Source organism: Rhinoraja longicauda, chromosome 7, assembly GCF_053455715.1.
Source record: "Rhinoraja longicauda isolate Sanriku21f chromosome 7, sRhiLon1.1, whole genome shotgun sequence".
Lineage (NCBI taxonomy): Eukaryota > Metazoa > Chordata > Chondrichthyes > Rajiformes > Arhynchobatidae > Rhinoraja > Rhinoraja longicauda.
The window spans coordinates 58593838-58610854 of NC_135959.1; the positions used below are offsets into that span (position 1 = coordinate 58593838).

At 40.1% G+C, this 17017-nt stretch overlaps 1 protein-coding gene across 3 annotated transcripts in view; it reads left to right on the plus strand.

Moving 5' to 3' along the window:
* Positions 1–17017, plus strand: part of tmem135 (transmembrane protein 135) — a 302235-nt gene that overhangs the window by 189033 nt on the left and 96185 nt on the right. For all 3 annotated transcript variants that reach the window (XM_078402681.1, XM_078402680.1, XM_078402682.1), the window contains one exon: positions 11896–11942. In XM_078402681.1, the coding sequence (XP_078258807.1) occupies positions 11896–11942 (47 nt within the window). The remainder of the gene's footprint in view (positions 1–11895; positions 11943–17017) is intronic.

Here is a 17017-nt window from a genome sequence, read left to right on the forward strand (position 1 = left end):
TAGAGTAGTACATTCTTTCTTTGTTTAAGTAATGATCAGGAATCGTCTAGGTTTGGCCCTCATGGAGTCGGGTTACTTGACCTCCGGTAAACTAGGGCTGATATGTTATGACTTGTGGTAGCATTTTTACATTCATGGGGGTAGGGGTGGGGGATGTTTTGCTCAATAAAGATGGATATCAGTTGAGGATATGATTGCCTCAGTTGTGATGTCTACTGCAGATCAATTGATAGCTAAGGTTCATGGATGAATAATGGACACTAATACATTACACGGAAGGATGATCGGTGCATGGAGAACTGTCCCAACGCAGGAAGAGGAAGCTGGCAGCAGTATTGATGGCTGCCAGAATGAAGATCACTGGGCTGTTTCCCCTTCAATAATAGATGGAGGCACGATTTACTTAAATGACAAGGATTGACTTTATCTGTGAGAAGTGTGTTGTGTTACTATTCTCCATTCACTTCAGTGTGCTGGAAAAATTTCCGTGCTTTTAGAATGACTCAAAATGCTGCAGTAACTCGCGGGTCAGGCAACATTTCTGGAGAACATGGATAGGTGATGTTTTGGGTCAGGATCTCATGCTCTTTCGCTGAGTTACTCCAGTATTTTGTGTCTTTCTTTGGTATACCAGCATTTGTAGTTCTTTGTTATTTCCATGCTTTTATGTGCTTTTGCTGCGGTTTGTCATGTATGTGTGACACAGTTAATTATAAGGTCATAAGGTCATAAAGAATAGGAGTAGAATTAGGCCATTCGGCTCATCAACTCTACTCTGCCTTTCAATCTAATTATCTATCTCTCCTTCCTAACCCCATTCTCCTGTCTTCTCCCCATAACCTCTGACACCAGTACTAATCAAGAATCTATCTATTTCTGCCTTAAAAATATCCACTGACGGCCTCCACACCTTTCTGTGGCAAAGAATTCCACAGATTCACCACCTTTTGACTAAAGACATTTCTCCTTATCTCCTTCCTATAAGAACGTCCTTTAATTCTGAGGCTATTACCTCTAATCCTAGACTCTTCCACTAGTAGGAACATCCTCTCCACATCCACTCTATCCAAGTCTTTCACTCTTCTGTATGTTTCAATGAGGTCCCCCCTCATTCTTCTAAATTCCAGTGAGTGCAGGTCCACTCATAGGTTAACCTACTCATCCCTGGGATCATTCTTGTAAATCTCCTCTGGACTGCAGATTAAAATGTAACATATTGTGGTCTCTACCTCCTAATGTTCCCTTTACCTTGAGTTCCCTTATCAAATCCGGTTCATTACATAAAACTAAATCCAAAATTACCTTTTCCTTGTTGGGCTCCACTACAAGCAGCTCTAAGAATCTGTCTCGGAGGCACTCTACAAATTCCCTTTCTTGGGGTCCAGTACCAACCTTATTTTCCCAGTCTACCTGCATATTGAAATCTCCTGTGATCACCGAAGTATTGCCTTTTTACATGCCAATTTTATCTCCTGATGTAACTTGTACCCAAAATCTTGGCTACTCTTTGGGGGCCTGTAAATAACTCCCAATAGGGTCTTTTTACCCTTATAATTTCTCAGCTCTATCCACAATGACTCTACATCTACTGATCCTATGTCACCTCTCACTAAGCACTGAATTTCATTCCTAACCAACTGAGCTACCCCACCCCCTCTGCCCATCTTCCTGTCATTCCCATATGACGTATAACCCTGAATATTCAGCTTCCAGCTGTGATCATCTTGCAGCCACGTCTCTGTAATTTCCACAATATCATACCTAGCAATCTCTAACTATGCGACAAGCTCATCCACTGTTTCTTATACTAAATGCATTCAAATACAACACTTTTAATTCGCTATTCACCTCCCTTCTCACACCGGTCCCAATTTTATCCAACCTTATTCTCTTACCCCTTCTTGAACTTCCCATCCCATTAATTTGGGAGACTTCTGTAACATTTCCTGTATTCTCTTTCCTTTTAACTCCACCCGTACACTTCCAATTTGCTGAGCCCCCCCCCACCCCCACTATTTAGTTTAAAGCTCTATCCACAGCCTTAGTTATACAGTTTGACAGGAGTGTAGTCCCAGTCGGGTTCAAGTGTACAGTTCCCTCCTTCCCCAATACTGGCGCCAATGTCCCACAAATTCAAATCCACTTCTTCCACACCAGTCTTTGTGCCACACATTATAGACAATAGACAATAAACAATAGGTGCAGGAGTAGGCCATTCGGCCCTTTGAGCCAGCACCACCATTCAATGTGATCATGGCTGATCATTCTCAATCAGTACCCCGTTCCTGCCTTCTCCCCATACCCCCTGACTCCGCTATCCTTAAGAGCTCTATCTAGCTCATTCAACTCTCTTAATCCTCTCAACCCACTGCCATTTGCATCAGGTAGCAATTCATAGATTATTATCATATCATATCATATATATACAGCCGGAAACAGGCCTTTTCGGCCCACCAAGTCCGTGCCGCCCAGCGATCCCCGCACATTAACACTATCCTACACCCACTAGGGACAATTTTTACATTTACCCAGCCAATTAACCTACAAACCTGTACGTCTTTGGAGTGTGGGAGGAAACCGAAGATCTCGGAGAAAACCCACGCAAGTCACGGGGAGAACGTACAAACTCCTTACAGTGCAGCACCCGTAGTCAGGATCGAACCTGAGTCTCCGGCGCTGCATTCGCTGTAAAGCAGCAACTCTACCGCTGCGCTACCGTGCCAACTTCTTGCTAATTTGGTACCGAGCTGCTGAAATTCCTGTAGCAGAACGTCTTTCCTCGTTTTACCTACGTCATTGGTACCAATGAGTTCCACGACGACCGATTCTTTCTGATTATTGATGAATATCTTTTAAATAGAAAATTTGTGGTAAATGTATTTCATTTATAATCAAATAAATTGCTTCAGCCTCACCCGGCTTCCAATTCATAGGCTATCAAAGATGTCAGTAAATATTTGTAAAAATTAATAGAGAAAATAAATAAATATCTCTTTGGAAAATTGTATTTCCTACAGTGAACAAATTGACTGAAACTCTAAAAGTACAGCTTACTTTGGAAATGAAAAAATTAACAGTGAAGTTTTGATAATGGAAAACAAAACAGCATGTGTATTCATTCCAACAGCATTTGTTTTTGCCTTGAAGAAGCTACACTGATGTATTAACCTGTCATTGGTTTACTTTATCAGCAAGTAGATAAGAGTGCTCGTGGCAGCAAAGGTGATCCATAATTAGAGGCACATAATTAGTCAAATTAACTTTTAGCGAAAAAATGCTTATTATTTTGTCTGATTGTTTATGAATTTTGCTTCACATTTAAGCTGTATCAACTCCATTCTCAGTACATTTGTGCATCGGCTTTTCTTTTGATAAAATACTATTTTCTTTCATGCACATGCTATCCATTTGAAAGGGTTTCTTATGCATTTCAGTAAGTGTGGACATTGATAAAACGTTTTAACTGCTAGTAATTATCATCTAAATGTATAATTTCAGAAAGAAGATCACAATTCATCTGCATGTGAATGTTTGTGTTAATAGAGTTGAATTAGTTGCGTAAGTACTCCTTCCACATAGGTATTGAATGCAAATGCTCTTTGCATTGATTTGAAGAGGACCAGAGAATCCAAGATGATCTTAATGTGAATAATCGTTGGGGAGATGGAAAGGGGTCAAAAAAATGAACTGGGTAGGGAGGGGCTGAGGAACTATTAGAATTGATCTATCTGAAGCAGATGGATGTATTGTATGCTCTGTAGGTCTCAATCTTCTAGTAAAGACGTGCTCAGCAATGTAAGGTAAGAATTTGTGCAGGTAAAGCCTGTTTACCATTGAATGCCATTTTGCATGTCCATGCATATGCACATCTTTCACACAGAGGATGACAATGGATACCTGGAAGTGCACTACCAGTACATACTGTACCCAATCACATCTAGTGGGCATGATTTTGGTAACATTTCAATGCACGCGACAAAAGACAGTACTTTTTAATAAAAAAGTAAATACTTCTTTTACTTTCCAGTAAAAAAAGTAATAGAATGTTTTGCCAAAATATTTGAAATTGTGGATTTGAACAGTATAAAATAACCAACAATTTAAAATGAATAAGTAATTACACTTGGACTGGAGGACTGTTCATTTTTTTCATACCTTATTTTGCCTACTAACGGTAAATGAGACCATTGGGCCCAGCAAGTCTATGCTGACTCTCAAAGCAATCCCATTACTTGTTTATTTCTTTATAGCCTATTCTCTTTCACATATACATCATATTGACTTGGATGAAGGGATTAAAAGTACCATTAGCAAATTTGCAGATGATACAAAGCTGGGTGGTAGTGTGAACTGTGAGGAAAATGCAATGAGGTTGCAGGGTGACTTGGACAGGTTGTGTGAGTGGACGGATGCATGGCAGATGCAGTTTAATGTGGATAAGTGTGAGGTTATCCACTTTGGTGGTAAGAATAGGAAGGCAGAGTATTATCTGAATGGTGTCAAGTTAGGAAAAGGGGACGTACAATGAGATCTGGGTGTCCTAGTGCATCAGTCACTGAAAGGAAGCATGCAGGTACAGCAGGCAGTGAAGAAAGCCAATGGAATGTTGGCCTTCATAACAAGAGGAGTTGAGTATAGGAGCAAAGAGGTCCTTCTGCAGTTGTACAGGGCCCTAGTGAGACCGCACCTGGAGTACTGTGTGCAGTTTTGGTCTCCAAATTTGAGGAAGGATATTCTTGCTATTGAGGACGTGCAGCATAGGTTTACTAGGTTAATTCCGGAATGGAGGGACTGTCATATGTTGAAAGACTGGAGTGACTAGGCTTGTATACACTGGAATTTAGAAGGATGAGAGGAGATCTTATCAAAACGTATAAGATTATTAAGGGGTTGGACACGTTAGAGGCAGGAAACATGTTCCCAATGTTGGGGGAGTCCAGAACAAGGGGCCACAGTTTAAGAATAAGGGGTAGGCAATTTAGAACTGAGATGAGGAAAAGCTTTTTCAGTCAGAGAGTTGTGAATTTGTGGAATTCTCTGCCTCAGAAGGCAGTGGAGGCCAATTCTCTGAATGCATTCAAGAGAGAGCTAGATAGAGCTCTTAAGGATAGGGGGTGTGGGGAGAAGGCAGGAACGGGGTACTGATTGAGAATGATCAGCCATGATCACATTGAATGGTGGTGTTGGCTCGAAGGGCCGAATGGCCTCCTCCTGCTCCTATTGTCTATTGTCTATGATCATATACTTTGATTCCCAATTACCCATTTTTGCAAAGTTCAATTTGCGGTCACCAATTAGCCTACCAGCCAGCACATCCTTGAGATGTGGGAATAAGCAGGAGTATCTGGGAAGCACAGACGGTTACGGGGGAACTCCGCACAGTTGATTAGGTGGTCAATAAAATCATGTTACTAATCATGCAAGCTCCATTCATTATATTGAAATTTAGTCCCATTGTTCAAAAATTAGTTGGAGAATTTTGTACCTTACCTTATCCTACCTTAGCTTAAATGCAAGTTGCAGTTCCTGTTATTAAATTGCAAACCTGAAGACTGCAAGATAAGGAAAGAATAGTTATTCAGGTCATCAATCAGGATGCATGAGTTTTCTTAGCATAGCTGAGCATCAATAAGAAGATATCTGGGTGATATTAGAAAAAAATGCCCATTCTGATGCCTCTCCCACCATGCCTTTAATCAAATTTGTTCAGATGAGTAACTAGGTGAGGGTTGGGCAGATCACATTGATCAGGTGCCCAATACCAGATTCTCAAAACAAATATTCAATTCCAGGCTCTTTCATGCAATGAGGTTGCCTGGCGGACAGCGAAAAATATTTAAGGATGCGCCTCAAGAAGAAGTCCAACATCCCCACTGACTCCTGGAACCTTTGGCTGACGTCTGCTCAAAGTAGAGAGAGCATTTTCAGGCATCAGGAACAAAGAGAAGCATTGGTGGAAGGAGACCTACTTCCTTGCCTTGTTAACCACCTCCTATCCTCTCTGTGGAAGAGTCTGTGGTTCTCAAATAAACCTCATTAGCCACACTAGAACCCACAAAACCAGTATGGAAGCAAGTCATCGTTGATCCCAAGGGACTGCTGAAGAAGAAATTCTGGTCAGAAACATTTAAAAATGCTAACGTTTGGATAAAGACAATTATGCTTTTACTTCTCATAATTTCTTTGAAATTTCTATCACACACCTACAGTGTAGCAACTTGAACAAATATGTAAGCTTATTTCATTGGCATGCTGTGGATTACAAAACTGATTAAACAAATATATTCTAAAACAAATATATTCTTTATGCCAATGCATATTGAAAATGTACATTGAGAATAGGCTTGGCATGAAATCGTTTCAAAGGTGGAACACATTCTGTGGACGTGCTGGGAAGGTACTGGAGGGAAATTTGGATTAGTAACTGCTAAGTAGGAGGGGAGACTAATGGACAGAGAAGGAATCGGCAACATTTTATTTAAATCTGCTTGGTATAAAGGTTCATATTGATTTCAACTGTAGAAAGCTGAGGGGTGTGCAGAGAGGAGAGTAAAATAGGAGCAGGGATCAGCATTTGGTTTGTTGAGCCTACCCTGCCAGTCAACATATCATCTATCACCATAAAAATCAGCATAAAAAGCATGCTAATAATCTATTGACATAAAAATGAATTGTGTAAAACTGCTAGAGGGTTACTAAAAGCACTAAAGTTGTACACTTTATAAGTGCACATTTTACAGCACAAACTCCAAGGGATGTTTCTTGTAAGTTAATTATGGGCTGGCACTTAAGTCTTATTCAGTTGATTTCCCGCTGTTCCCTTAATTGGGAACTGCGTAAACAAGTTAATGTTATTCAATTACACTCGTGTGCCGTAGAATTAGGAGTAAAATTTCCCCCTGTTGCTGAGATTCAGAAAGCAAAAGTTGTGTGAAAGTTTTCATTGTTCACTGCTAACATATGCTATTCATAATTATACATTGATTGTTCACAATCACAATTTAAGTGAAGAAAGTTCTACTGACATTAATGATCTTAACCTTTGTAGAGTGCAAACTTCTGCAGATGGAATTTGTGCATTTCTAAGTGACCAAGTGATACTTTGAGTGATGAAAGAAGCTTGACTATCTGCCAAGGGAGAGAAATGTGATGTTTCAACTCAAACGATTTGTCTTGACGTAAAGCAGCTGGGTTATTTTGTTTCCTCCCCTTGCCACCCTCCTGCCAATCCCTCCTTTCAACACAACCTTTTTTTAGTCTTCTCCTGTTTCCTATTCTTTTCTGAAGCTAACAACCCATGAAAACCACAATACTCTTTAGTTGTTATTGTCTCTTTCATATGGTCAATCTGTGAACGATCATCAAAATATTAAAATTTTACATTTAATTTTGGGTGTATTGATCAATAACTATACATGGTCAACCAATCAAGATGTTATAATGATTAAATCAAATCTCCAATGGGCCCTCTCCTAAAATGGAGAAGATTAGGCTAATTCTGGTTGTTGTTTCCACTGCCTTGGCTGAAGTAATGTAAGTTCAGTGTCCTTTTCAAACCCTTCCTAATGTGCATGCATGCCTTACTACAGGACTCAGATCCTAACTACCAATGACTGAAAGGGGAGATGCAGTGAGTAATTTTACTATCTGTGAAATATCATCTGCAATTCCCTCCTTTTCTGAATGGCAGAAGGCCAATGTGCATAAAAGCGCAGCGCACAATGAACTTTGCTTTATTACTGTCTCTAATGGCAGCTGGAGAGCAAGTGAAACTGTATATCTTAACGGAGACACAAGGAACTGCAGATGCTGGAATCTTAAGCACAACACAGAGTGCTGGAGAAACTCAGTGGGTCAGGAAGCTGATGTGGAGGGAATGGATAGGCAATGTTTCATGCGAAGAAGGGTTCCAACCTGAAACATTGCTTATCCGTTCCCTCCTCAGACACTACCTGACTCGTTGAGTTACTCCAACACTTTGTGTTTTATCTAAACATTGCATTCAAGGAAGTGGCAAATTAGATGCATAAAATGGCTAAAGACAATCAGAGATCGAGCAAATATTTTTAAACAGAATATGTGCAAGAAATGCTAAAGCAGATTTTCACATTGTTGCAAAACATTGAAGGATCTTCATTATCTACAACAGTGGAGCAATATTTGTTCCCTGTATAACTGATTGAAAACTTCAGTTCGCACTCCACTTTAAAGGGAAGCTCATGAGAGTTGTCATTTTACATATTTTCCTGTTTTGCATCTGGGTCATCAGTTTTTGGATTCAAGTCCCATTGCAGCATATTCTGGTCTACCATAAAAGGAATGGCACATTTCCATTATTTAGATTGAGCTATAATCTGTCCATCTGGAGGTTGAAGATTCCGTAACATTGCCTTCTGCTAAGTGTAACTGTACACTCTGAAGTGGCTTCTACGATGAATAATTGTGGTCACCCTAGTCTGAGAACCACTCCAGAGTCAAAGCTAACTTTTAAAAGCTTGCATTTTTTCTGGGCTAGTGTGAAGTTGTAGAATCTGCAGGAAAACTATTTTCCTAAAATCCTATATGATATTTTATAAGGATGTAGAGCACTATGTATACACTTGTTCCCACTTAACCCTAAAGACGTGGAATTAGAAGCACTGATTTGCTGATTCACTAAATATTGACACCCAAAAATGAGTGAGTTAGTGTGTTGCCAATGATTAAAATGCAAAAATAAAACTGGATCAGCAACTGAAACTACTTTAAATCCATCCATTGCTGGTTTTGCATAAATTGATATAAGCGGTGGGGGTCAAGACAAAATGGTATGTGTGTGTGTGGGAGAGGGGAGAGGGGCGATGGGATGGGGGGGGGGGGGGAGGAAGTGGGACAGGGGTTGGTAGTAAAGCAGGATAATTGTAATTTATTGAAATTATACAAGATAACTAGCAAAACCGTTAAAAAGTGGGGAAGTCATGGTGAGGTGGGTTAAGTTATTGTCAATTGATATATTTTCCTGATTTATTCAGTTCCATTCCTTCCCTTAAAAGCTGTAGTTGAAATTCTGAAGTGGGCCAAATGCCAACAGAACTCAGCAGCAAAAAGCTTGCACATTTCTTCCGATATTTTTGTTTTTTTTCCAGCATAATGTGGAGAATTTGCTAAATTCTGATTCCCATTGGTTTGTATTACATGTGAAGGTTGGGTAACTGAACACCACGATCAATCTTGCAACTCTATTCATGTCTGACCTGTTGGCTCCCTTATCCCCAACCTGGTGATGCTGATGACATTAATTTGTAGTATGACATATTTGATGTTCCAATCAGAGATTAATAGGATTCGGCATGTTTGTGATAGTCAGAAAATAGATATGCAGCCTGATCCTGCCTTCTAGAGAACTTACTCTGCAGGTTATCATTCTTGAAGAATTCCGGGATATTTTAAAATATACAATGAGGGTTTCTACCTCTGTCACCCTTTCAGGCAGTAAATTCCAGTTCTCACCGACCATTTAATCCTTTATCCAATTACTTAAATCTTTGGTGTTAGACCCTTGGCTAAGGGAAATATGTTCTTCCTATTTACTCTTGTCTAGGCCCCTCAAATAATTTCATACACATCATTAAAGTCTTTCCTCAGCCTCCTCTGTTCCAAAGAAAACAACCCTAGCTTTTCCAAGCTTTCCCTGTAGCTAACATTTTCCGTTCCTGGCAGCATCCTCGTAAATCTCAATAATTGGTGAATTAGTTTCAAGGAATTTATTTTTCCTCTGGTTCTCTTTATTTGTACAAGAAATTGCTTCTTTTCTACAGCTGGATTTTTAACAGGAAGTTAGACATATGTACTTCAGGTTTCAGTTCTGCCCCTTAAATAAGCACTAAACATTTCTCCCTGTTATACTTGTTTGATAATTTCATGCAGTTGATTTGAGTGATCTCACCTGAAAAATATTCTCTACATTTGAATATTCAGAGCATCTGCCCTAGCACTATTTGTGATTATTGCAGGAAGCTGAACGAATTAAACTTTGCTCATAAAATGTAGCTGGCATGCGTGCATTTTGTTTGTGGTAACTATGTGTAGTTTTTCAGTTTAACCAAACACTGTCTCAAAGTGTGCAGAGATGTAGGTCTTCAACCCCTTTGAGAAGTCAGTAGTACTGGTTTTCCGATTTCTTCCTTTCATATATTTCCATGCTGATGGCTTATGATTTCCCTTGCATTTTCTTATATTCTTTCAAAGCTTAGCTGTGTCTTCAATTTTATCAAGGTCAATTTATACTACAGTTTGAAGTAGAATATCTGCTTTGCATACAATCAACAACCCAAATTACTTTCAAAATCATAATAGTTTTGTTAAAATTTAAATTGTTAAGTCTGAATATTTAAATTTCAGCATACAGCCAAATGGAAAATATTTACCGAGTTCCCCACTGGTGTTATTCTGCGGCACATAATTGACTGGAAACTCAACTGGACCAGCCACATAAATAGTAACTCGAGCAAGAAAATTGCAGATACTGAAATCCAAAAGGAAAGCAAAAGATGTTAGCAGATAAAGGCAGCATCTTGGGGGAGAGAAAAAGAGTCAATTGTTTGGGCTAAGGATTTTTTGTCTGAACTGAAGACATGAGAAGTATGGCCTCCTTTACAATTTTATTTTTTTTAATTCATTTTTTTGGATATCAGTGTCAGTGGTAAGGCCAGCATTCATTGTCCATCTTTAATTGAGAAGGTGATGGTGAGCAGTCTTCTTCAATAATTACAGTCATTTAGATGAATTTTGTGCTTGGACCCAATGATGAACTATTGACAACATATTTCCAGGATAGCATTACTTGCAATTTGGAGTGAACCTGAGGGTGGTATTAGTCCAATGCATTTGTTTCCATTTTTCTATTTGGCTATTGCTGTTTTGGGAGATGTTGTTGAAATAACTTAGACAAATAATGGCAGTGCATTTTATAAATGGAATACATCGTGGTCATTGTGCACGGCTGGTGAATGGAATGAATGGTTAAGAAGGTTAAAAGAGTGCCAATTAAGTAAGTAGGAAGGAAGAAAACATCTTCAAAGTAGGCAAACCCTTGAGGAGCTTTCGCAGTGGAGCAGACAAAATGTGTAGGAAGGAAAATGCTGCCTGAGATGCTGTCTGACTCGCTGAGTTACTCCAGCATTTTGTGTCCATTACCAATTAAGTGTGTTATTTGTTCTGGAGGGTGTTGAAAGAGGTTTCTTGAAAGTGGTTGGTATAGCATTACCCATCATGCTCCTGACTTGTGCCTTCAAGGGATCAATGGTATCTTTATTATCAAATACAGTGAAATACTTTTTTACATACAGATTAGCAAGACTATCATGAGCACAATTCCCTGGTTAGTACAGAATGTGCAGAGCAGCCCACTAAAACTATATGCAAGAGACACTATTGAGGTGCCATTTTACAGTCCCAGGTGCAACTGGCCACAAAGGCCCATTGCAGCCTTCGTGTCCATTCCGGTCATTCCGGTGAACCGCTGTCCCTCCCCTCGCATGGCCAGCCCTCTTCAGCGATTGTTCCTCCCGCAGCCAACCTTGGTGGCGCGGACGGTAAGACTCCCCCAGAGAACTGTTACCTATTTTTCTTTGTGTGATATATGAAGACGTATGATTTTAAAATAAAGTTTTGCTATGACTTTTGAGTTTTAATCAATAAATAACTGGTCAGTAGAATATCTAAAATACATAACTAAATGTAATAAAGAAATAGATGCATGGCAAACTATTTAGGTAAAGTTGCTGCAGATTTACAATCTGATATAAAAATACCCACTTCAGACATGCAATGTAAACGTGTGACCCATTCTTTCGAGGGAAGAAGAATAATTACCTATGCTTTCAAAATAATTTTCCTTGTATCTGTTCTCTGCAGGTCCTGTTGTTTTGCTTCACTGCGGCCCTGTACATGTTCTTCTTTAGGTAAGTGTATGGCCTCTTTACTTCTCAGTTCTCTTTAATTACTGTCTTTGCTGCCCTCTGTAGCCTCATGGCTCGCTGATCTAAAGCTTACCACTTATTTGGAGGTTTGCTGAAGTTTTATTGCAGTCCATGAAAAGTGCAGACAAAGCTTTGAAGCCTTGTCACTCCTTTGAGCCCCTTAGGTCAGAGCAATGCATATGAATGCATTTGCAAAAGACTTGGGCTGAGCCAACCAGATAGAATGGCACCATAGGTCAGCCCATTTTTCTTCGGAACAAAACTATTTGGAGTGGTCTGGTGGATGAACAAGACATGACACAGAGAAACACAAGTCACGGTTCAATGGTAAACCACAAAGAACATTGACAGGATAATGTTCAAGCAGAAAGATGTAGCACTGACAGTTTTAGATGACTATTAATCACTTTTGTACAATTGTTGTTTGATAGAAATGAGAAGTCTTAATGTGATTCATGTTATTTATACATCTTTATGCTGCATAATCATACTCAATTTAAAAATACAGCCTACACAAAATAAATGGAGTACTTTGGAGAAACATTCAATTAGCTGCTAAAATCTTGTGTGTTAAGATGGGGCGAGGCGAAGGGTTCTGCGTTCTGAAATTTACCTGAGATTGATCGAGATTGATTGTTTGAAAATTTTGTGATCAGAAAGCAGAGCTCAGGTTGCCATGGTGATTAATCCTACTTCTCAATTGTCCATCACAAAAGAGGTTGTATTACAATTCATCTGATCTAAGTACCCAATCCTCGGGTGAATACCTGCAATTAAAATGCAAAGTTTAAGTAAGTAGTAGTCAAGTAATTCACTTGGAGATATTTATGCACCATGCACAAAAATTATATATTTTGCATCTTTTAGAAGGTGAATATACCTATATTGTGCCTTCAGCACATGTAAAATTTGATAGATTACTTGGATTTGGAATGAAAATCCTTTTAGTTGTGCCTTTATTATTTATCCTTTGTTAAATTGAAAGACCTTTGTTTTTTGCAGCTAGTTTGTTCCTTGAAGAAAGTAATTTCATGATTAATTTGACAAAGCAAGCTGAAATTAAGTTGTTTCTATGAGAATTGTGAAAGATTTTTCAAATGGTGTTCCGAATGTTTGATTAGGTAATTTTTGCAAAGATGAATAACCTACAATGGATTTGAAAGAAGCTTCTGTAGATTTCTTAAGAGCTAATTTGATAAAGATAATACTGTTGTGCTATACACGCCAGAAAATCTCGAGTCCATTTCCAATTGTGCTAGGTTTGTGGACTTTGCCAAGATTGCAATTAAAGTACTCTTTTATCCTTGGTTCCAAAGCTCATCTCCACATAGATTTCTGGATGATTTATCTGTGGAGGTTGGCTCAGAGCAGAATCAGGCAAAATATTAAGCAAATTACTCGACTACAGTTCAAAATTAGCTCCTGAGTTTGTGGAATACCTTGACGCATTCTACAGAGTGTTATGTAAATGAAATTACATTTGACGAATCCAATACGCACTAGCAGTTTAGTTGAATTACCACAGATGTTTAGAGAAATAAAGTGAATGTTTTAATAATCTAAAACACATTAAAATTTGTGGTCTATGATATGTTTGGGACAAAGGCCATTATTTATTTATTTGCCTCTGTACTCCACAATTTGAGATTTGTAATTAAAAAAAATCACATGTGGACATTGTCAGATTTTAATAAAGGCCATTTTTATACATTTTGGTTTCACCATGTAGAAATTACAGCAGTGTTTATACATGGTCCCCCCATTTCAGGGCACCATGATGTTTGGGACACAGCAATGTCATGTAAATGCAGTGGCGTAGTTAGGGTATGGCAGGTATGGCACGTGCCCTGGGTGCCACTTGAAGGGGGGCGCCACAGGTTATGGGGAACACATACAAACTCTGTACAGATAGCACCCGTAGTCGGGATCGAATCTGAGTACTCGGCGCTGAATTTATTGTAAGGCAGCAACACTACCGCTGTGCCACCGTGACCGCTAGGGGTGCCAACTATAGCACTGCCAAATACGGGACAAGGTGACGTCACCACCCCGCGCCCCACATGACCTCAGCCAGCGGCCACGTGCTCTCGCTCCACCAATGGCCGCTGCCCGGGCCGGGAGGCGGATTGCTACGCAACCTCTATTAGGCGGCGTCCGGGGCTCGGGGCCTACACTGTCCGCACCCACACTGTCCAGAAGGTAGGCACAGATTTTAACCAGCATTTGCAGTTTTTTTCTGCTACACTGTCCAGACCTACACTGTCTGGGCCTCCAGCATCCGGGCCTACAGCGCCCCCTGGTACTAATACGGGACAAGAGCTGTCCCGTATGGGACAAGCCAATTTAGCCCAAAATACGGCAAGTCCCGGCTGATACGGGACAGTTGGCAACCCTAGTGACTGACCGCCCTCAATGCAAGCCCTGATTCATAAGTGATGGTAGAGGAAGGAGATTTTGGTATCACATTTTAAGTGTTATCGTTTTCTCTTCTGTGCAGTTTGAAACTATTCAATCTGTAGTGGTGGCAGGAACAAAAAGAGAGAGAAAGAGTGAGAGAGAGAGAGAGAGAGAGAGAGAGAGAGAGAGAGTGTGTGTTTTTAGGTTTGTCCAGCTGTCGGGCTCCGTAAGGTGTACCGTGTGCATTTGTTCCCTGTGTGATGGCTTCCTTCATAATCTATACCCGTGAGCAAGGTGTGAGATGTTGTTATGGTGTTTTTATTAGTTTAGTTTAGTTTACAGGTGCACGTTCGCAACCACCTTCTACACGCTGGGGGTAATTTGACAGAGCTCAATTAATTTATTAACTCACGTATCTTGGGGTGTGGGAGGGAAAAACAGCTCCAGAAAGAAACCCACAGAGAAAAAGTACAAACTCTTCACAGACAGCACCCGAGATCAGGATCAAAGCCGGGTGTCTTGTGCTGTGATGCTGCAGCTCTGCAAGAGGAGCCACTCAGTCGCCCTTGTGTACCTGTCTGTCTCACGTCACTACACTCAAATTATGTCTAATTGGTGTGAAGAAATTGGATTAGAGGACCCTCCCAATTCCGCTGAGTGCCTTCTTCGCTATTTAAAAGATGGGTGTCAGATGTTTGGACAGGGGTGCAAATTCAGTGCTTGCCGTAGGTGCTATTTTCCGTAGAAATGCCACTGTGTAAATGAAAGTAGTCATGTTTAGTATTTTGTTGCATATCCTTTGCATGCAATGACTGCTTGAAGTCTGCGATTCATGGACATCACCAGTTGCTGGGTGTCTTCTCTGGTGATGCTCTGCCAGGCCTGTATTGCAGCCATCTTTAGGTTATGCTTGTTTTGGGGGCTAGTTCCCTTCAGTTCTCTCTTCAGCATATAAAAGGCATGCTCAATTGGTTTCAGGTCGGGTGATTGACTTGGCCACTCAAGAATTGACCATTTTTTAGCTTTGAAAAACTCCTTTGTTGCTTTAGCAGTATGTTTGGGATCACTGTCTTGCTGTAGAATGAACCGCCGGTCAATGAGTTTTGAGGCATTTGTTTGAACTTGAGCAGATAGGATATGTCTATACACTTCAGAATTCATTATGCTACTACCATCAGCAGTTGTATCATCAATTACATTAATTGAGCCAGTACCTTCAGCAGCCATACATGCCCAGGCTATCATACCCCCACCACCGTGTTTCACAGATGAGGTGGTATACTTTCGATCTTGGGCTGTTCCTTCTCTCCTCCATACTTTGCTCTTGCCATCACTCTGATATAAGTTAATCTTTGTCTCATCTGTCCACAAGATCTTTTTCCATAACCGTGGTTGCTCTTTTAAGTACTTCTTGGCAAACTGTAACCTGGCCATCCTATTTTTGCGGCTGACCAGTGGTTTGCATCTTGCACTGTAACCTCTGTATTTCTGTTCATGAAGTCTTCTGCAGACAGTGGTCATTGACAAATCCACACCTGACTCCTGAAGAGTGTTTGATCTGTCGGACAGGTGTTTGGGGATTTTTCTTTATTATAGAGAGAATTCTTCTGTCATCAGCTGTGGAAGTCCTTTCCTTGGCCTGCCAGTCCCTTTGCGAGTAGTAAGCTCACCAGTGCTCTCTTTCTTCTTAATGATGTTCCAAACAGTTGATTTTGGTAAGCCTAAGGTTTGGCTGATGTCTCGAACAGTTTTATTCTTGTTTCGCAGTCTCATAATGACTTTGTTGACTTTCACTGGCACAACTTTGGTCCTCATGTTGATAAACAGCAATAAAAGTTTCCAAGGGTGATGGAAAGGCTGGAGGAAAGACTAGGTGCTGGGAGCTCTCTTATACCTGCAATAAGGAGGCAATTAACCACACCTGAGCAATTACAAACACCTAAGAAGCCATGTGTCCCAAACATTATGGTGCCCTAAAATGGGGGGACTATGTATAAACACAGCTGTAATTTCTACATGGTGAAACCAAAATGTAGAAAAATGGCCTTTATTAAAATCTGACAATATAACCCCATGTGATATTTTCTCTGACAAATCTCAAATTGTGGAGTACAGAGGTAAATAAATAAATGATGGGTCTTTGTCGCAAACATTATGGAGGGCACTTGTAAGAAATGTGCAGATCACCTGAAATTAAATTGGTTTTGCAAATAAGTAGCTAAGCCAAATAGATCATAAGGATCAGGATTGTTCTGGAGATAATGCAGGATGTCAGTGTAAGGAATCATTGCAATACAGAAGGAGGCAATTCAGTCTGTGCCTGTTCCTGGAAGATGAATCTAGTCAGTTCTATTCCCCATTTCCCTGAAGCTCTTTGAATTATTTTCATTTAACTGATTGCAGTGTTCCTTTTTATGGTACTGATTGTTTCTGTTTCTAACATCATATTACCATATTTGCACGTAGAAAATTGAACATCATTCTCTAAAATCTTCTAACAGCATGGAGCAATAGTTGATAAATAGGAGTCGATAACGTAGAGGTCCTTGTTGTCTAGGTGTCCCAGAGGTGAGTTTATGGCCAGGGAGATGGTGTCTGCTGTGGACCTGTTGTGACAGTACACATACTGCAGTGGAACAAGTTTGGCTGGGAGGATAGAG